The sequence below is a fragment of the Triturus cristatus genome, chromosome 7, assembly GCF_964204655.1.
Source record: "Triturus cristatus chromosome 7, aTriCri1.1, whole genome shotgun sequence".
In the NCBI taxonomy this organism is placed as follows: Eukaryota; Metazoa; Chordata; class Amphibia; order Caudata; family Salamandridae; genus Triturus; species Triturus cristatus.
In genome coordinates, this window is record NC_140590.1 from 250,427,998 (window position 1) to 250,450,221 (window position 22,224).

At 45.4% G+C, this 22,224-nt stretch overlaps 1 protein-coding gene across 1 annotated transcript in view; it reads left to right on the forward strand.

Moving 5' to 3' along the window:
• Positions 1 to 22,224, forward strand: part of GARIN5A (golgi associated RAB2 interactor 5A) — a 245,012-nt gene that overhangs the window by 199,450 nt on the left and 23,338 nt on the right. The window contains exons 5-6 of the mRNA XM_085614337.1: positions 2,048 to 2,205; positions 8,299 to 8,510. Of these exons, the coding sequence (XP_085470463.1) occupies positions 2,048 to 2,205; positions 8,299 to 8,510 (370 nt within the window). The remainder of the gene's footprint in view (positions 1 to 2,047; positions 2,206 to 8,298; positions 8,511 to 22,224) is intronic.

Sequence of the window (22,224 nt, forward strand, 5' to 3'; positions counted from 1 at the left end):
CCAAGACCGGTATGTCTTTTGGTTGAATTTTCGGTAGCTAAGATTTTTTTACAAGGTGAGGTAGCTAGCCCCACGCATAACCCTCCTCCTTTAGTAGCTGGGCTTTGGACTGGACAGGGCGGAGTTGCAGCTAACTGGCCATGCTGTTATTGAAGTGCTCGCAGAGTACAACAGTCACAGATGAGAAGCAGCCTGCTGTATAGTTCTCAATTTCCAAAAATACTCTCTGTTAAGGCAATTGTATTTGCAAATGCTCTTTCTCTGCATCTTGACCTTTTCAGCACACAATACAAGTGACACAAAAGTCCTATTCACAAAGATACATTTACACATGAATACATCTATGTGTGGTATTTTATTCTTATGCTTTGTAGTAATTTACTACTTTTGGCAATTCACCATTTTCAACTGTAAATGTATTACATAATGTAGACTTACATGTCTCCACCCCCAAAACAGCGGTGGAGCCAAATTATTAAGTGTAAAACTACTACTTGTAACTTTACAAGTGTTGGTAGATTTCTCAGCGACTGGGGCAAAGATATCTGTATGGAAAAGTATAGTAAAACTTTAGGTAGCTAATTAAATCTAAAAAATAAATAGTAAATCTATTTTTATGTTAAATGTTATTGTAATTTATCTAATGACTATGCCTAACACCCACACACTTGTACATTCTAAAAACAGGTAAAGAAACAAATTAGAAATCATTTACTGCTGAACTTAAGTTGCAAGTAAGCAAGGATTTGTGATATTTGTTTGAGGGCTGGAAGCACAAACATCTCTTTCAGAATACCCCGGCGCTGCCTACACTGTTCCAGTGTAGACCCTACACTCAACAATGACAAAGCACCCCACTCGTTACTCAGAGAATTCCTTTCTCTGTCAGGATTGGAACCAAAGCACAACTCTAGAGAGTTTATTGTGTCATATAGTAAAAATTGTATAGCACCTCAGACATGTAAATCTTATTCATCGGCTATTACTGACCTGGAACTCACACAGCCCCACCATTTCCCCCCTGCCCTAAACGTCAGCCCCCTCTATTCAGAAATGTAGACACTGCTTTTTCACTGCACTTCAATCCTGACCTGCTGCACCCGTGATGGGCACTACAATTTTTCTAGGAAGTTGCTGCCAGAACCAATCACCAGTCCCCTTTCTCTGACATACTGCCACTTCAGTGCAGCCCTTTTGCTATGTACAGCCCTACATTGAGCTCAAGGGTATTTGAACAGCACTATTGAAACACCAATCCATTAATTGCATTTCTACATTTGTGAAGAAAAAAAGCAGGGTGCCTTATTTATGCAGAAGTGTATTAAGTCTGAGTTGTTTCACGTCTAGTGTGAGTAACTTGTCCATTGCTGTTTTTCGTTAACATCCGGCTGTTGTTCAGTTTGGATTGCAAGTACTTGCTCAAAGAAAACATAAGTGGATATGATACTAGTGCCCTGGGTCATTGTGAAATTCAGGGAGGATTGTCTGGTTTTCCAAATCGAAATGTAAGTCTTGTCCCACATCACTGAATGGTTCAGCGAGTGGAGCACTGGGAGTACAGTACTGGATTGGGCTGCGTAGGCTCAAGTCACACAATGGTAGGGGAGCCAGTGTAACTTCCTGCCTGTCAGTGTGGTGAGGACTTCGACAGGCCTTGTGTACCACTGGTGCCACTGCCTCTTTGCCAAGGCAACAGAGCTACCCTTAAAATGAAAATGTGTGTGTATCTTACAGTCAATAATGCTGTTCAGCAACTGCTGTTTTTTCCTTCTAAATGTACAAGCATCTGGCCAGTGCTCAATTCAGTGCAGACATGAATTCAAGAACTTAAGTTAAATTCAGGTGCTTGTTAATGAGTTCCGGGGCCGAGTCCTGGCACTTACCTGCTCAAATTTTGCTCTGTGCACACCGCAGAATATTTCTGAACTGGGATGTGGATGTAGCCCAGCGAGACACCTAAATTAAACCTTTGTTGAAAATGAAATGGAGTGGCTGCACATGGCATCTTCCTCCTGATCCTCTTGTCTTGCTTTCCTTCTCTTCTCAGAGCACGAAGTCCAGTGATGAGAAAAAGAGTGACAAGAGTTTGGGCAACAGGAATCATACTGTTCAGGTTACAGAATTACAGAGGCGTGTGACTGATGTGGACCTGGATGAAGTGTCGATTCAGAATGATGCAGCTTTAAGGAACCTTGCAATCTCCCAGTACGTCTACGTGTGTGTGTGTCTGTCTCTGTGTGTTTGTGTGTTGAACATGTGTTCACAGATGAACCTTTAATGCCATCTTCCACTTCTCTTTGAGTACAAGCAGCAGTGCACAAGTGACTGCCTGCCATATACCACAATTGCAGCAATAAACGTATTCCTCTATCTAAACTAGACACACATACACACTTATCTAGGGTATACAAACAAGTGGATACACACAGGTGAGAACACTGTATATAATAGAAGAGATGGAATACACCTAGGTGACTACTTGGGGCCTAATTACAAGTCCACCAGATTCATGGCGAACAAAGCAAAACCAAAGGGGATGATGGACGGAGTCTTGAACATTGCAAGCACTCACCCCCAGTCAACTGATCTGGGTTTAATTCATCATCATTCTTTAGCTCACTCTGCCACCACAGTTCAGACATGGCCATATGCAAATCAGTCTGACCCTTTGCCTCATGGGAACAGTCCAGCCCGAACTGCCAAGCCATGTCTTCCCTGGATCGTAAACAAGCATCCTGAGACCGGTTTCTGGCTAATCAGCTGTCATCAGCCAGGGTAGCCTGAATCTAGTGGCAAATTTAGCAAGTGACCCACATCTGGGTATACACTGCCAACTTAGGGCAAACAAAGCAAAACCAAAGGGGATGATGGACGGAGTGTTGAGCATTGCAAGCACTCACCCCCAGTCAACTGATCTGGGTTTAATCCATCATCATTCTTTAGCTCACTCCGCCACCCCAGTTCAGACATGGCCATATGCAAATCAGTCTGACCCTGTGCCTCATGTGAACAGTCCAGCCCGAACTGCCAAGCCATGTCTTCCCTGGACCGGAAACAAGCATCCTGGGACTGGTTTCTGGCTAATCAGCCTTCATCAGTGAGGCTAGCTTGAATCCAGTGGCAAAGTGAGCAAGGGACCCACGTCTGGGCATACCCTGCCAACGTAGGGCGAACAAAGCAAAACCAAAGGGGATGATGGACGGAGTGTTGAACATTGCAAGCACTCACCCTCAGTCAACTGATCTGGGTTTAATCCATCATCCTTCTTTAGCTCACTCCGCCGCCCCAGTTCAGACATGGCCATATGCAAATCAGTCTAACCCTGTGCCTCATGGGAACAGTCCAGCCCGAACTGCCAAGCCATGTCTTCCCATGAACCAGAAATAATCATCCTGGGACCGGTTTCTGGCTAATTAGCCGGCACCAGCCAGGCTAGCTTGAATCCAGTGGCAAAGTGAGCAAGGGACCCACGTCTGGGCATACCCTGCCAATTTAGGGCGAACAAAGTAAAACCAAAGGGGATGATGGACGGAGTGTTGAACATTGCAAGCACTCACCTCCAGTCAACTGATCTGGGTTTAATCCATCATCATTCTTTAGCTCACTCTGCCACCCAGGTTCAGACATGGCCATTTGCAAATCAGTCAGACCCTGTGCCTTATGGGAACAGTCCAGCCCGAACTGCCAAGCCATGTCTTCCCTGGACCGGAAACAAGCATCTTGGGACCGGTTTCTGGCTAATCAGCCGTAATCAGCCAGGCTAGCTTGAATCCAGTGGCAAAGTGAGCAAGGGACTCACGTCTGGGCATACCCTGCCAACTTAGGGTGAACAAAGCAAAACCAAAGTTGATGATGGACGGACTGTTGAACATTGCAAGCACTCACCCCCAGTCAACTGATCTGGGTTTAATCCATCATCATTCTTTAGCTCACTCCGCCACCCCAGTTCAGACATGGCCATATGCAAATCAGTCTGACCCTGTGCCTCATGGGAACAATCCTGCCCGAACTGCCAAGCCATGTCTTCCCTGGACAGGAAACAAGCATCCTGGGACTGGTTTCTGGCTAATCAGCCGTCATCAGCCAGGCTAGTTTGAATCCAGTGGCAAAGTGAGCAAGGGACCCACGTCTGGGCATACACTGCCAACTTAGGGCGAACAAAGCAAAACCAAAGGGGATGATGGACGGAGTGTTGAACATTGCAAGCACTCACCCCCAGTCAACTGATCTGGGTTTAATCCATCATCATTCTTTAGCTCACTCCGCCACCCAATTCAGACATGGCCATATGCAAATGAGTCTGACCCTGTGCCTCATGGAAACAGTCCAGCCCGAACTGCCAAGCCATGTCTTCCCTGGACCGGAAACAAGCATCCTGGGACCGGTGTCTGGCTAATCAGCCATCATCAGCCAGGCTAGCTTGAATCCAGTGGCAAAGTGAGCAAGGGACCCATGTCTGGGCATACCCTGCCAACTTAGTGCGAACAAAGCAAAACCAAAGGGGATGATGGACGGAGTGTTGAACATTGCAAGCACTCACCCCCAGTCAACTGATCTGGGTTTAATTCATCATCATTCTTTAGCTCACTCCGCCACCCCACTTCAGACATGGCCATATGCAAATCAGTCTGACCCTTTGCCTCATGGGAACAGTCCAGCCCGAACTGCCAAGCCATGTCTTCCCTGGACCGTAAACAAGCATCCTGGGACCGGTTTCTGGCTAATCAGCTGTCATCAGCCAGGCTAGCTTGAGTCTAGTGGCAAAGTGAGCAAGTGACCCACATCTGGGTATACACTGCCAACTTAGGGCAAACAAAGCAAAACCAAAGGGCATGATGGACGGAGTGTTGAGCATTGCAAGCACTCACCCCCAGTCAATTGATCTGGGTTTAATCCATCATCATTCTTTAGCTCACTCCGCCACCCCAGTTCAGACATGGCCATATGCAAATCAATCTGACCCTGTGCCTCATGGGAACAGTCCAGCCCGAACTGCCAAGCCATGTCTTCCCTGGACCGTAAACAAGTATCCTGGGACCGGTTTCTGGCTAATCAGCTGTCATCAGCCAGGTTAGCTTGAATCCAGTGGCAAAGTGAGCAAGGGACCCACGTTTGGGCATACCCTGCCAACTTGGGGCAAAAAAGCAAAACCAAAGGGGATGATGGACGGAGTGTTGAACATTGGCAGCACTCACCCCCAGTCAACTGATCTGGGTTTAATCCATCATCATTCTTTAGCTCACTCCGCCACCCCAGTTCAGACATGGCCATATGCAAATCAGTTTGACCCTGTGCCTCATGGGAACAGTCCAGCCCAAACTGCCAAGCCATGTCTTCCCTTGACCGGAAACAAGCATCCTGCGACCGGTTTCTGGTGAATCAGCCGTCATCAGCCAGGCTAGCTTGAATCCAGTGGCAAAGTGAGCAAGGGACCCATGTCTGGGCATACCCTGTCAACGTAGGGCGAACAAAGCAAAACCAAAGGGGATGATGGACGGAGTGTTGAACATTGCAAGCACTCACCCCCAGTCAACTGATCTGGGTTTAATCCATCATCATTCTTTAGCTCACTCTGCTACCCCAGATTAGACATGGCCATATGCAAATCAGTCAGACCCTGTGCCTCGTGGGAACAGTCCAGCCCGAACTTCCAAGCCATGTCTTCCCTGGACCGGAAACAAGCATCATGGGACCGGTTTCTGGCTAATGAGCCATCATCCGCCAGGCTAGCTTGAATCCAGTGGCAAAGTGAGCAAGGGACCCACGTCTGGGCATACCCTGCCAATTTAGGGCCAACAAAGCAAAACCAAAGGGGATGATGGATGGAGTGTTGAACATTGCAAGCACTCACCCTCAGTCAACTGATCTGGGTTTAATACATCATCATTCTTTAGCTCATTCCGCCACCCCAGTTCAGACATGGCCCTATGCAAATCAGTCTGACCCTGTGCCTCATGAGAACAGTCCAGCCCGAACTGCCAAGCCATGTCTTCCCTGGACCCGAAACAAGCATCCTGGGACCGGTTTCTGGCTAATCAGCCGTCATCATAGCTTGAATCCAGTGGCAAAGTGAGCAAGTTGGCAGGGTATGCCCAGACGTGGGTCCCTTGCTCACTTTGCCACTGGATTTAAGCTAGCCTGGCTGATGACGGCTGATTAGCCAGAAACCGGTCACAGGATGCTTGTTTCCGGTCCAGGGAAGACATGGCTTGGCAATTCGGGCTGGACTGTTCCCATAAGGCACAGGGTCAGACTGATTTGCATATGGCCATGTCTGAACTGGGGTGGCAGAATGAGCTAAAGAATGATGATGGATTAAACCCAGATCAGTTGACTGGGGGTGAATGTTTGCAATGTTCAACACTCCGTCCATCATCTCCTTTGGTTTTGCTTTAGACTCATGGTGAGGCAGCAGTGGCGGTCGGAACATTACGACCTTGCCCCCAGGACTGCCTACTACACCAGGGAACCGCTATTCCCTTGCAGTGGTGCAACGGTTAAGAGGCATCAATATGTTTGGCGGGAGCGCCGCGGTCCTGCCAAGCATATTGCAACTTTTCTTACCGCTAATGATTTCATGGAGGTGTGCATGTATCCTTAGTTCCAGCACGACATGGACTTCACAGGCCATACCGTGCTGGAACTTCCTTTGATGTTCCCATTGCTGTGCCTATATTATAGGCACCACCGTGGAAACACCAAAGAATCGCCCGCCAAATACTAAAAAAGTAACTATACGGCGGGCGGTTCTTACAGAAGTTTGTCAGTGCAGCAGCGGGCGGTCCCTCCGCCGCACCGTAAAACTCGTAATCGGACCCTTAATGTACAGGTGCAGCCATATCCCGTGTGACTGCCTTGTCTATACCACAACTGTAGCTGTGCATGTAAGTGTCCACCTAAAGTGCAGGTGCAGACATACATGTGTGAATACCCATGTCCTTATTACAAGGTGGTTGGATTTAGGTGTGGGATACTGTATGTCCAGAAGTATCATATTTTAGGCCTGTACTGCAGCACATAAATCTGGCTATCACAAGTATTTATCCCCGTAATATGTAGTCCTCATTGCTGGGACAAATACCCTCCTACTCTTGCTCCCATTCCATTGTCAAGCCTACTCCTGACTTGTAGGCACCTCAACTCGATTGGGTCAGACGTGCATCATCAACCCTGCATCATGAAAAGCTTCCCTGGTGTGGATTGTACAGCATAGCCAGTCGCCACATGCTATAGCTGTGTGGTGATTGGTTGTGCTCTAGGCCCTACACTATCAATGATGCTGTAAGATCATGGCATTGTCATTGGCTGACTGTCCATTAGACACTGGTGGGCAGTGTTCTTCTAGAGAGCTGATGGCCTCAGTTTGCACCCACTACTCTTAACAGAGCCCACATGCCCTCCCAGAATAAAAGTTAAAACTGCACATGCTTCAACAGTGCTTTAAGGAGTGTTGTACCCATCTAACATGCACAGTTGGAATTTGTGTTTGCTGCAATTTATGAGCCACACCATGCAGGCTGACACCACAGAATTCCTGATCCTTAGAGTGCAAAATATCTGTTGAGGCTCCGCCCCAGCACTCCTAATGGCAGCCTGTCAATTGATTTGTGTTGGGGTCTATGTGCGGTGTCTTTGGGTCCGTGCGGTATGTTTATGAGGTCTGTTCATCATGTGTTGGTATGAGAGCAGTTTGACTCAAGTTGATGCAGTAGGCCTTTAAGGTGATGCAGTATGTTGGAGAATTGGTGCATGGGATGTCTTGGGAACTTTTCAATGTTTCCTGGGGTGGGATCAGTGTATCCTGGTGTTGGTGCAGTGTGGCTCTTGATACAGGTACAGTATTCTTCCAACTTATTGTGTGGGATGCACTTTCCTGCAGTTTGTGCTGTGCATTTTCTGGAATAGTGCAGTGTGACTTGGAAATGTTGCAGTGTATATTGATGTTCATGAGTTGTGTTTTGTGATCTGTAAATTATACCGTATGGTTTGAGCATTTTAACGTTTGGGGTAAAAAAAAGTGTGTCTTCGGGTCAATAATGGGCATATTGAAGTTTGTTAAGTATGTTTTGATGGTTTTGCATCATATTTTGAGATCAGCTCCAACTTGGGATCATTGTAGTATGTACAGGAGTTTGTGGCATGTGTTTGGTGGTCAGTGCTTTGTGTCCCAGTGGGAATTAATATAACTAGGAGAGTCATTTTAGTGTGTCTTAACGTCGGTTTAGTATAACTACCTACCTTTATTTTCAGCTTTGCTTTTGTAGACCCGAAATACATAATGTTTCTGTTATTTGACAGTTCTGTGGATCATGAGGTTTATTCCAAGAGCAAGAAAGAGTTGATCAACACAAAGAAAGAGTTTGTCCACCCTGCGCGTCCCAGTAGACAGATGCCAATGCTGCCAGACAGTCCTCCCAAGAAGAAGATCCCCTCAAAAATGATGAGCCCTAGCTATAAGAAGCCAAAGGGAGGAAGCCTTCCCAGCACAAAAAAACCCACAGCTTCTCCAGGTAGGAATTGTCTTCCCTTGAGGGCGGTGGGTGGTGAAACAAGCATTTGCAATGTAATCGGTCTCGCCTTTGGGACCTTATATGTATTTAGCTATGCCGCACATTAGCCTGGGTGCTGAAACATCTACTGTTCTTTAACATGGAGGGAAAATAAGCACCAAACTGCGTGACACCCCATGTATGGGAACACATGCAGAGAAATATTGCCTTTCAGAGGGAAATGGTATAGTCCAAAGCTCTGTTTTTAATATAAAATCAGGGCCTTCGTGTCAGATCACTGTAAATACAAGATCTGAAAAAAATATTATTGTCTTAGGTGCTCATGGAAGACAATTTCTATGGACTGGAATCTAGAGAATGCTAAAGTGATTCTGGTATTTTACTGACCTCTGCAGGTCAAGAGAGTTTAATAGAGGCAGTTGCCAGAAAAATTTTAAAAAAGAAAGTACCTAAGCAGAAAGCAATTCTGGTATATTACTGGCCTCTGCTGATCATATTCTATTACAACAGTCAAAACGAGGCAGTTGCCAGAAAAAAAAAAAATAAATAAAGTCCCTAAGCAGAAAGCAATTCTGGTCGTTTCTATTAAGACAGTTAAATAGAGGCAGTTGACCAGAAATAAAGTACCTAAGCGTAAGCAGACAAGTCCTAGGGCTGTTCTCCAGAGTACATAAAGTACATACTAAAGTATATACAAGAGGTCACAAATGCTTAACCTAAAAATGGAGCCACTTTGCTCTGCCATGACCCTTTCTAACTTGACCTCATCCCTCCCTGAAAGAGGCCATCACACCATTATTTTTATCAACTGCAATATATGGCCAGGCTACAAGACCCAAACAGTAATGAACTTCAACATTGCTTTGGTTAAATAGTGCCTCTTGGTGATTGGCCATGCTTCAGACCCTCCACTCTACATCATACTGTATTGTGGAAGGGGGGCACATTACATATTAACACTTCATTGGATGAAAGCCACTTTTATAGTTCGAGTGACCATCTAGAAAGAAGCTGTATGAGAGGAGGAGGAAAATGGACAAGTGGGTTTCTGTTGTATTAACCCCTTCAGTGCCCATGACGAGCTGGACTCGTCATGGGCTGCGGTGGCGCTGTGCCCATGACGAGTCCAGCTCGTCATGAACTCCGCCCGCTAATGTTAAGCGCGGCACTGGGCGGGGAAAGGGGCGGGCATGCAAGGGGTTAATCATCATTCTTAACAAGGTAGAATAACGTAGAAAGTCTAAAGAACTCACATTGTTTGACGTTTTAAATTTCAAAATTCACTTACAAAATAGTAATGGAATGCGTTGTAAAGGTAGTTTTTAAAAATGCGTTGTAGTGTCATGCTATGTAATGGAATGCGTTGTAGTGGATGTTGCGTTGTAAAAATTGCGTTGTAAGTGCATGCGTTGTAAAAGTATGCGTTGTAACGTCATACATCCAACTTACACAGTCTGTCCTTGACTATTCTGACTTCTCCTTTTGCACTATTCCTCAGCTGAGAACGCAGGTTGTACATAGTGACTCCAGGCACAGAGCGATCAATAAAAAGGGGCTCCTGGATAGCTCATATCTCCGGTGGAACTGCTGCATTTAACACTGCATCATTCTCCACATCCATTTTAGTCTAAGTCAGCTTGGCATCACTGAAGGGAAAAAACTGTGGCGCCGTCTCACAGTCCCCTACTTCATCTTTGATCCATCTTTGGTCATAAGGCAAAGACAGAGGCACCCTCTTGCAATGAGTGCCTTGCACCCAATTCTTAAGGCCGGCGACCTTGACTGCGGTACGTGTAGCCAAGAGTACCTGTTCTGGTCCCTTCCAACGCGGCTCTAAACTCTTCTTCCTCTGGAAATTACGGATCAGGATGAAATCACCAGGCTGAATGTCATGTCCGGGCCCCTCTGGTGTGGCTGGCAGGGCTACCTTGACCTGTTGGTGAATAGAACGCAGATTTTCAGTTAACTGGCAAACGTAATCGATCAACAACGGATACTCAATATCTGAGAACAGCCAAGGACATTTGCCGGGCGTCCAAACACGACCTCTCACAGTGACAATCCTGTTCTAGAAGAACTGTTCTTGTTGATAAAAGAGCGAATGGTAAAGCATCTAGCCACTGTAACCCTGTTGTCTCCTGATTTTTTGCCACTTTGAGTTTGAGATTACGATTGTGCTTCTCAACCAAACCTACTACTGGGGCCGAGCAAAGCGCAGTTTCCAGTTGCTCAAAAGACTCTTGATAATCAGGCGTCCAAGGCTGGTGCTCATGCACATCTTTTAATGCTAAAGCAAGCAGGGGTTTGATTAGTAAAGAATAGATAGGTATCCACTGCCAACAGTAGGAAGTGATACCAATGAAAGCGTGCACATACTTCTGAGTTTATGGAACAGGCATTCTAACAATGGCACTGATGCGCTCTGGGGTCAATCTCCTACCATCCTTCCACAGTAGGTGGCATAAGTAGGTGACCTCCTGTCGACAATATTCAAATTTAAGAAAGAGACCGCTTATGGCTATGCTGGGCCAAATGTAACAACAATTTGACCGTACTGTCTTCGCAGCCTTGTTCTGTGTCAGATGCGATGAGCAAATCATCAACGTACTGCACCAATACATTACCTGGGGGAAGTGAAAGGGAATTCAATTGACTCTTGAATGCTTGACTGTAAATATTCGGACTTTCTGTATAGCCCTGAGGAGGTCGACAGAATCTAAAGCTTCTACCAGCTAGAGTAAAACCAAACAAGTACCTGCTATCTGGATGAATAGGAATACTGAAGAATGCGTTTTTCAAATCAATGACTGAGAAAAATTTAGTAGTAGAAGGAATCATTGTCAAAAGAGTAGTAATATCAGGAACCACTGGAAACTGAGGGACCACTATTTTATTAACTTCACGTAAATCAATCACAAAACAATAAACATCTTCATGGTCATCAGAAGAACTTGAGGGCGCTCGTTTAAGAATTGGAAGAATAGGGCTATTGCAAATGTTAACAGTTGTCTCCTCAATGACTCCCTTCCTCATCAAACCCTGTATAATTTGGAATAAAGCTTGCTCCACGGCCTGCGGTATTTTATACTGAGGGATACAAGGCAAAACAGCACCATCCTTGACCTGTATCGAAACCGGCGATATCTGCAACAATCCCACATTGGTGTCACCTGTCGCCGACAGAGTGGGTGGCACATCTTTAAAGTCAACAGGAAGGGGCGCATCTTTGGACAAACACTGCTTAGCAAGTGCTACATCTGGACAACCACGAGCATCGACTCGGACTGGAACCGAGACTCCATTGGAACTCTCCCTACCCAGGACCGCGACCGCTGAACCTATTTGATTACTGATTGATACCTTAGCAGGATTAATATTTCCTCTGCATAGCGATCCCGGCACCCATCTTGACCTAATTTGCTATCTCATGGCATTCGCCTACCGCATGCAGATTACTGCCTTAAGCCCCTTGATACTTCTTCATCAACTGGCGCATTATTCGATCTGGCGCACTCCCTTCATTTTGCAGGAGCACGACAAGCGCCCCCCACACCTGGCCTCTACTGGCAATTACTAAATGTACACAGGCATGATAACTAAAAGTGTCCTGATGATGATCCCGCCATTATCCCAAGGGATCGAAACGCCGTCGACATAATGTACACCATATACATATACTATACTGTAATGCCAAATGTGTAATGGTGTCCCTACGATAATCAGTCTGTAATACCTTCCAACGTTTATGCAGACACGCCTTCCTTGCCTGAACCCTTCCCTAAATGTTGTTTGTTTGCTATTGTTAGTAGGACGCAGGCTGTGTCCCACTTGGATTCTTCTCTTATTTTATGTCATACAATCATTGTATATTGAAAATCTGTCCGGCTGGACAAAGAATATAGCACTGATTGAGTCTATATTTATGAACAGTATTCTGATTGTCTAGGGACCACTGTCTTTAGAAATTTTATACGCACCCAAGGTCCCTGACCAACTGCATATTGGGTTCACTTGTGTTTTCTTAACATCTGGACCCATTGTCATATAAACACCTGCCGAAGTATAATAAAAAGCGGCATGCAATGTCTTTAACAAATCCAAACCCATCGCATTTTCACCACAATTAGATGTAAGCAAGAACGGCGAGTCCACAGTGAAAGGGCCAATAGTCAATGCAAGAGCTTTTGAAATGGGGCTTACAACCGGTACACCAGAGAAACCAACCAACACATTATTATGGCCAGACCATATTTTGAGAAACAGTTGCACCTGTGTCCACCAAAAACTCCTTGGTTGAGCCTTGCAACTCTGCTGTTACTTAAGGATCACGCTGGTCCACAGGTATCAGAACTGGTCCCTCACTCTGTCCCTGGCTGTCCTAGCTATAGGACATTCCTGTCACTTCATCCATATCATAATCATCATGATAGTACTGTCCATCTCAAGGGTCATCAAAATAATTATTATTGAAACGACCCCGTGTGGCTGCAGCACTCTTTGTCCTATCAGCTCCACCAATCCACGACCGGGACCGCTACCTTCTGCAAAAGCACAGTACATTCACTATGCCAAGGTCCCTCGTTTTTGCAGCACACACACTGATTCGGACCCAAAGGCGTGGTAGTTGGCCTCCTACTAGTGCGTGGAAGCTGTCGAGCAGCACCACCACGTCCTCTCCCATTCCCTCTAAAAGCCTGCTATAACAACACCTTTATCTTTAAATCCTTATATCTCTTCTCTTCTCTGTCCTCTCCTTTTCCTCATTATCCCTATGTTCATAATATTGTGCCATAATCAAAATAACGGAGGGAGAGGAGGTGGACCAGGTACTCTCAGAGGATTGCAATTGAGTCTCGATTTCAGGAAGCAGGTTAGAAACAAATCTATTAACAAAGCAGCGAACTCCTCCCTCAAAAGAAAAATCCTATCCACTATAATCCAAAAATGTACCTTCAAATCGAGTGACAAAGTCAGACACACTCTCATCTTTCTTTTGTCGACAAGCCGATAATTTATCCCAGTCCACTTTTCTCGGGGGAACAAGAGAATGCATGTATGTAATGTTGCGGCCAGGCAGGACAAGTGTCTCTGCCCGAGGCTTATCACCTGGCTTTCTTTCCTGGTCCCATCCCTTAATTTTATTCCAAGTACCACTAAGGTCTGGAACATGATGTTGAGTATGAACTTGCTTCCAAATATCAACAGGAACAAGAAGACCAAAAAACATTTCAATATCAGCAAGAGTCATTACCGTTGAAGAAGCAACCTCAGTCAACTCCTTATAATAAGCGGTAGGATTCTTTCTAGGATCAAGCAAATGAGTTTTAAGGGATAAAACGTCACTCCTTTTCCATTGAGTATAAGCCCGTTGTTCTTGAAACCGGGCTGCTACTGCCGCTCGAGTCCCAGTACCTCATCCATCTGTTACCTCTGGTATCTCTGGGTGATATATGGGATGAACCTCTCTCATCGGAAACTGGGTTTCGGACTTGGGGCCTTTCTCATGCAGTCTCCCCCTGTAAGCTATGAATGTCGCAACATTAGCAAAGACTTGTTCTGGCCACAATTCACTACTATACACTCGGTCTCTAATATCGTATGGAATCTGGGGCGCCTCCGCTCCAAAGTACTGCTGCCAAAGGCCAATCAAAGTAGCTGACATATGTTTAAGGGCATGCTGCTGTATAAAAGGCTCAAAATCTCTCATAGTCGCCCAGACATGCTCCACACTATAAATAGTATTACGGGCCCAATGCGCAGCCTGATTTGCTATTACCTGTTTCTCTTCATCCCCTACATCAGACCTCACTAACGATCCCATGTGTTCCCTAAACTTTGTCAAATCCCTATCCTCAAATTCATGCATCGGCATCCCACTACTTACTAATTTCGGAGGATGGAAAACCACAGTGGGGGCGGCAACAGTAGTAACAGGTACTATCATCGCTGGTGGTTGTGTCGCAGGGGAAAGAGTTGGCGAAAGGGATGCTGAAACAATAGGTGCAGCAGGATTACTAATAGTCACAGTTGCGACAAACGGCGAAGAAACAGAAGAAAAGAGGAGCCAAAACCACAGCCATTGACATGACAACAGTGGACACAGGGACAGAGACAGTAGATGCAACTGTGACGGGCGGCTATGAGGGCACTGGAACAGTAGGATATATTCTCTGCGGGGCATACAGAGGCGGGGGTCGAGCATCTGAAAATTCTTTCACAAACGTATCATCTTCCTCCTGAGCCACATATGATTTGTCAATATGTAATCAAAACCTTCTATCTTCACATTCAATACCCTTCTCCTGCTTTTCCCTGTCATATGCTACAGACTTCTGAGTCAACGTCTGCATTCTCTCTTGCCAGGCCTCTTTCTCTACTTTCATTTGTTTCTGCTCAGCTGCCTTTTGCCACGTTCTGAGGGAATCAAACATAGACTGACTACTTCTTTTCTTAAAGAACTGTTCTTGTAAATACTCAATCTTTTGTTCATCGAAAGTGCCTGCCAATGGCCACTGCAATTCGGCATTGTCTGTCGTATATTTTTCTCAAGAAAAGAGAGAGGGACCCAAACACCAAAGGAGAAGGGTACCAAAATAGACTTAAGTCACAAAAAAAAAAACCTTCGGGTGAATACACATACATAAATCCACACTCACAATAGGAACCTTATATCACCAACATGTAAACAATGAACATAGGATCTAAGAAATCAAGTAATCAAATGGGATCAAATAGATAGTACAAATGTATTCTGTACAATGTAAAGGAATTTAAAAAAACGCATATGTTAAAAATCACAATACCAACAACAGCTGAACAGTAAATTACAAAGGAGTACGTTTCGGTTCTGAGGCCAGGCACACATTATCTATCAGTCAAGGCCATTCTGCCTGTGACCGCCACTAGGCAAGTGGGAGAAGGCTTACATCTAAAGGAAAGGTATGCGCTAATAAGAACAGTGCATTCATTAGTGTGGCAGAACTCAGCTCTGAAGAAACATAACCTAGAGAGGGCCGTTTCTCGGAAATAGCAGAGACTTAGTTTCGGTCATGATACGAAATGGCGCCCGTACACAAAATGGCGCAGCGAATGCTAACTTACGTAAAACAATACAGAAGCATAATTTTTTATTCTAACAGACCCTCCTTTTAGCAATGAGCTAAGCAAGTGTATATGGTAACAAAAGACATATCATTCAATAAAACATGGTAAATTGGTTTAGGAGCATTCCATATCTTCAGCTTCAGGGGCAGAAACTGTAAGGAGGGAAGAAGTCTAAAAAATACCCTTGTCTATCTGCATAGGATCGGTCACTTCCTTTTGGATCATAATGGTTGCATTGATATCATGGACTGAGATTCTCTTAGGGGCGAAAAGGGTGGTACAATAGGAGCAACATAAGGGAAGATACTGTACAAGAATGCAGCAAACAATAAGAATCACAATGAAATAGATCCAACCCCACCCACTAAAGAGGGACTAACTCCAATTTCCACTCTTCATTCATTTAACATTTTCCAAGATGTCTAAAATATGTTTGGTAATATTTTTTTCCATATTAGTGATCCTGACTACACAATGATCTCCTACTACTGCGCACACACCACCGCTCTTAGCTAGGATGAAGTCAACAGCCTATCTGGTTTGCTCGCAATATATATTCGCATACTTTCCAATGGCATAGTGATGTCCCGTAAAGCTGCTACTGTGGAATTAGACAGCATCTGTAGCTTACATCCAAAATATTCCCAATCCCTTTCACCCCTGGCCATCTCAGTACCACCAAAGGTAATAATGGAGGAAAGAATATACCCAAAAGTGATACCATTACCAAGGACAAACATAGGGCGGCGGCACCCAAACAAAGCACAATGGACCATTATACCACTGCCCCGCAGGGAGGGGGGGTGCTGAGGGCCTGTCCCCCGACAATGCGGCAATAAATAAATCGCGGACCGCGCTCGAAGACCAGATTGGGCAGTCGGATCCGAGGCATCATTCCTCCGCCAGGACCTTCGGAAAGCTGTGGATCGGATTACAGAGGAGGAGACCAGGGTCTCCACGGTGGAAGACACGGTGTCCACTCTGCAGAAGAAGGTCGATAAACTCACCATGATCGCGAAGGAGCTGGCATCGCGGGCCAAGAGGGCTTCCCGGAGGGCTGCAAGGGCACTACGATGGACGATTTCCTCTCTGGTTGTCTTAGGACATTACTACCGCCCGCGGCCATGTCCCCTTGCTTCGTGTTCGAGAGGGCCCACCGCGCCTTGACTAAGAAGCCGCCCCCTGGGGAGTGCCCGATGCCTGTGACCGCTAGGTTTCTCATCTACGCTGACCGCGATGCCATCCTCCGCTTCGCCCGACTCCATAGAGATAAAATAATATTCAATTCTCATCCAATCATGGTCTTACCTGACTACACCAGGATGGTGCAGCAGCAGCGTCAATCCTTTGCTGTGGCCAAGAGACGGCTTCGGGAGCTGATCCTATCCTATGCACTACTATTCCCCACCAGGATAAAAGTGATTTTTAATGCCAAGACCCATTTTTCTGACTCTCCGGAGGAGGTATTTGCATGGGCTGACGAGTGGCGTACCCTCAAGCCACACTCGCCTCCGCCACAAGACTCTGACTCTTCACAGGGGTCCCACAGGAGCTGCCAGCAGGACGGAGGCACATCACAGCAGCGTCATAGATCCCGGTCTAACTCTGGCATGCCCATGGCCAATCCGAAACCACTGATTGAAACAGCTCTGGCCAGTTTGTTGCCTTCCTGTTGTTGGTCGTTTCTGGGGTGCATTGGATCCTGAGGGTCCGGGGTCACCTGCATCGGCTCTAGGCGGTGTCGGACAGTCCACGCCCCTTGACACTTTGGGGTTTTGTTGGGTAACGTTGGGTTGGGTGGGCTCCATTGGGGGAACTGCCTGGGTCTTCGGGCCCGATTCACAGAACTAACTTAAGACAAAATCCTAAACTTACTACCATTTTGGTATTCACAGAAGGCACTTACTCATTTTGGTATTCACAGAAGACACTTACTCATTTCGGTATTCACAGAAGTTAACCACATTTATGAAACGAGTGCTGATGGAGATCATTTAAGGGCATAACTAGTCATGTACTTGATAAGACTTCTAATACTAAAATATACAGAGAAAGTGGGCTAGAGTGCTGATTTTCTAAAGAAAGCGCCCCAATGTGGCAGAGCTTCCTAGTTGGTTTATGATTTAATATGCTGAATTACATCATTACCAAACATAAGTGGAGAAATAGAAGGATATTGTCTGAAACCAGTGGTCATGAAGGGATCATGTATGGAGCCCTTAGCTGTTCGTGAGAATGCATTATACCAATGCCTTTTCATGTATAATAGCTAAATAGAATTAGACTATTTTATTTTATTTGTCCCCATGGAATCTCATCATTGAGGCCCCTGGTGTGTGTGCCAAGGCGGATGACCCAGCATTGTTCCTTTTCGAAAAGAGAGTCCAGTTGTTCGATAACTGTCCACTGCAGGTCTAGTGTGGTATGGTTGGTTTCTAGGTAGTGGGTTGACATTTTTGTTGTAGCTTTTTTTGCATTGCACATTACTCCTGTGTTCGCAGATGCAGACTTTCACAGGGCGTGTGGTCATCCCGATATACTGTAGGCCGCAATGGCAGGTGATCATGTAGATCACATTTTTGGTATTGCATGTGGTGAATCTACGTTGTTCCCATTTGGTGTCATTATCAAAGGTAATGCCCTTACTCATTCTAGTTAGATGGCAAACACTACACTGACCGCAGGGGTGATGACCCTTGAGTGGTGGAAGCAGGGTGTTAGGCACTCCACTACCTGTCAATTTTCGCAGTCTTGTATGTACAACTAAGTCACGTACACTTTTCCCTTTTCTGTGCGAGTACATAGGTTTCGGGAAGTTCAGATGTCCACAGTTGAGTGTTCACCAGTGTTTGTTTATTATTTTGGTTACTTGATTGGAACAAGTATTGAAAGTTGTGATGCAGATAGGTCTGTCTTCCCTAACTTTTTGTGGTGTGGGTTCAAGCTGGGCATCTCTATTGTTGTTCTTAGCGTGTTTCAGGTGGTTCTCCACCACTTTGGTAGGATAGTTCCTTTTCACCAATTTCTTCCGCAGTTCTTCAGCTTGGGTTTTGAAATCCTTAATGTCAGAACAGTTCCTCCTCAGTCGTAAGAACTGACCGTAGGGAAGATTATCCCGTAAGTGTCGTAGATGAAAGCTGTCATAAAGGAGAAGGCAGTTTTTGGCTATTGCTTAGAAATGTGTAGTAGTTATTAAGCCCCCATCTTTTGGGAAGATGTTGAGATCGAGAAAAACAAGTTCCTTGTTCGAGATGGTGTTGGTGAATTTAAGGAACTGATTCTGATGGTTTAACCAGGTCATAAATCTGTTGGCCGTTTCTTCATCACCATTCCAGATGACGAGGACGTCATCTATGTTACGTTTCCCTACCCTGATGTGTTGTTTGAAGGGATTTTTAGGAGTGAGAATTATGTGTGACTCAAGGTGATGGACATATAGACCAGCTATACTGGGGGAGGTAGGGTGTGTTTCTATATTGAAATCTTTTTTCGGTAAGGGCCATTTTACAGCAGTGCATGGCTATGTTGCTTGGGGTCTGGTACTCCCAATCAATCTCAAAGAGGACATCTTCTACGATGCTTAGTAAAGTTTCGTCATGTGGCAGGCTAGTGTAGAGGCTCTCTACATCCAGGCCTATTAGCAATTCCTTTGTTGGGTCAAAGCTCATGTCATGTAGGAGCCTTAAGACGTCTTTAGTGTGCTTGAGATAGGTGTCTGTTTGTTGTACCAGTGGACGCAGGAACGCATCGGCAAACATAGACAATGGTTCTAAAATGGACCCAATGCCTGATACAATGGGTCGTCCTGGAGGTTGGGATATGTTCTTGTGGACTTTGGGTATCGTATAAAAGTAGGGAATAGTTGGCGACTTTGCAATGAGGAATTCCCCTTCTTTAGTTGATACCCAATTGTGGGAGATGGCTTCCCCCACCATGCTTGCGATTTGGATACAAATTGACTCCGTTGGGTCCTCTGTGAGGATCTCGTAGTTTCTTTCAATCAATCAATCAACCAATCAGGGGTTTGTAAAGCGCGCTACTCACCCGTGAGGGTCTCAAGGTGCTCACGGTCCTGTAGGAGGTGTTGACATACCTGGTCATATGCTTTTGAAGATGGGATCACTATTGCTCCTTCTTTATCGGCTGGCTTAATGACTATGTTGTTGTTATTGGCTAATTGTCTGATGGCTTGTTTTTGTTCTTTGGTGGTATTGTGAAAAATACGATGTTCGTCTGGATCCATTTAATCAATCTCCTTCATACTGCCTTCTCAAATGCCAGTAACTCCACCGGTAACCGGCTGTCAGGGGGGTGAATGTGGATTTTACCCTCAACCCTGTGCCGTCATCTCTGTTGGTTTTTGGTTCCTTGTCTTTGAAGTAGATCTTCAATTTCAACTGCTGTATGAATTCATTGATCTCTTTGAGAAGTTTAAATTTATCTAGTTTCTCCGTGGGTACGAAACCCAATCCTTTCTCCAGGATTTCTTTTTGTGCTTGGGTGAAGTCTTGGTCGGTAAGATTCACCACTAGGTGTTCTACCTGCTGGTTCCTGGTTGGTTGCACAGGGCCGCGGTCATACTCCTGGTCGATACCCTGGAAGCTTCCTCTTCTACGGCCAAGTGGACTTGGCTCCTCTTCTGGTTCTGTCCCCTCCTGGGGCCTGGGTTTGGTGGATAGTACTGGTAGTCTTTGGGGGCATTCCAGTGGTTAAATGGTGCCATGGGACATTGCGGTATCTGTGGACCGTAGGGATAAGGAGGGTATGGGGGGGACCTTGATAGTTACCCCATCTGCGTTGTCCTCTATAGTTTGCTCTTCTTCCATGGTTCCTTCTTCCCTGGTAATTGGATCCGCTGTGTCTACTGGAACCCGGTCTATTGGAGCCTGAGTTTGAAGAGTCCCCATCGGTGTTGAAATCCTGGTGATTTGATGATGGGACCTGGTCGTCCCGTATATAGGGGTACACCCTCTTGTGACTAAATCGTCCCGTGTCCTTCTTCAATTTGGTGTATTTACTTTGTTTCAGGGTGACTTCAAACTCATTCATTGTTTGATTGAGTTCCTCCAGACATTTCTTTAGGACACTGATCGGTGTGTAGCTCTTAAGACGTACCTTCGATGGTTTGGATTTCTGTCTTTAATTCTTGTGCTTCACGGGTGGCAGTTTATATTATTAATATAAGCCAATCCTGTGTGCAGTGCCAGGATATGAGGGACCAGTCTTTCTTGAAAACCTTATCATTTTGAAAGATAAAAAGTTTGTTTTTTACTATCAGACCTTGCGGGCACTGTAAAGTCCTTAGGTATTCGGTCATCAGGAGACCATGTAGTGCGTTTTTTATCTGTGTCCGTCTAAGTGTTGTCAATTCATCCAAATGGTTATTGTCTGGGCTTGGTTCTGAGTTATTTAGTCCCTCAAAAGGGGTAATGGTGGATAAATAACTTTCTCCCTCGTCTTCAGAGAAAGTAAGGCCCGTGATCTCGGCCATGGTAGACTGTGTGTGTTTGGACCCCTGGATGGTGTTGTCCGGTCTATTAAAAAGTGCTTATTAGGTGAGGGCTATCCCTTGGGGAAATTTTAAACAAACTCACACAGCTGTGCACTGTCTAGATAATGCCCAAAAACTAAAAGGGAAGTGAAGAGGTGCAATAAGTCGTGAACTCAGCCTCCTCCGCAAGTAATGAAAAAACAACTAGAGTCCACTATTAAAACCAAAGAACCGTGCTACCCTTACTAGAAAAAGACTAAACCCAAGAGAAATACTCGTTTTCTTGCATGGGAAAACATGTGTTTTTAAAATAACCCTCACCCACCAAAAGGTCCCTTGCTGGCATGCTTCCTCATCGGGTTCTTCACCGCCCTGCTGCGGGATGGGGCATGCTACGACCTACGGAGACGTGGGAGCACTTACAAGTGAAGTGAACTATATGTGTTTGATGTGAGAGTGGAAGGGTCAATAAATATGTGGGTTAAAAAATACCTGGCTGTGTGGAGAACTAAACTTTAATACTCCCAATAGCTGGTATTAATAAAAGTGGGGAAAAGGAGGAAAAAGTGCTATAATGGGCAGTTTTCTCAAGGGTCTACATGATTCGAAGCCTACCCCTAAGCTTCTCTTCAGAACCAACTATAATGATCCCTTGTGCCACTCTAACTATTCCCTAGTCAGATAAGCCTGATCAATCTCAATGGCTAGTATGCATCTAATTCAACATGCATTCATCAAAATACCTACTTGGTATACTCCTTAAAAACGATCTGGAAGGATAGAGGAACATAGTACATACTTTAATACTCTTGAGCAACGGCGGTGGTGCTTGCTCTGTGCTAAGCTCTTGATGTATTGCACGCCGATCAGGATAATGTACCCCTAAGGAGTATGTTTGATCTATCGTGTCCAATGTTCAAACAGTGCACAAATCTGACATCACCCTAAACTAATTCCGTTGGTACTATAGCAAAGTACACCCTAACTTACACAGTCCGTCCCTGACTAATCTGACTTCTCCTCTGGTGGACTATTCCTCAGCTGAGGACGCAGGTTGTACCTGGAGACTCCAGGCACAGAGGGATCAATAAAAAAGGGCTCCTGGTTAGCTTGTATCTC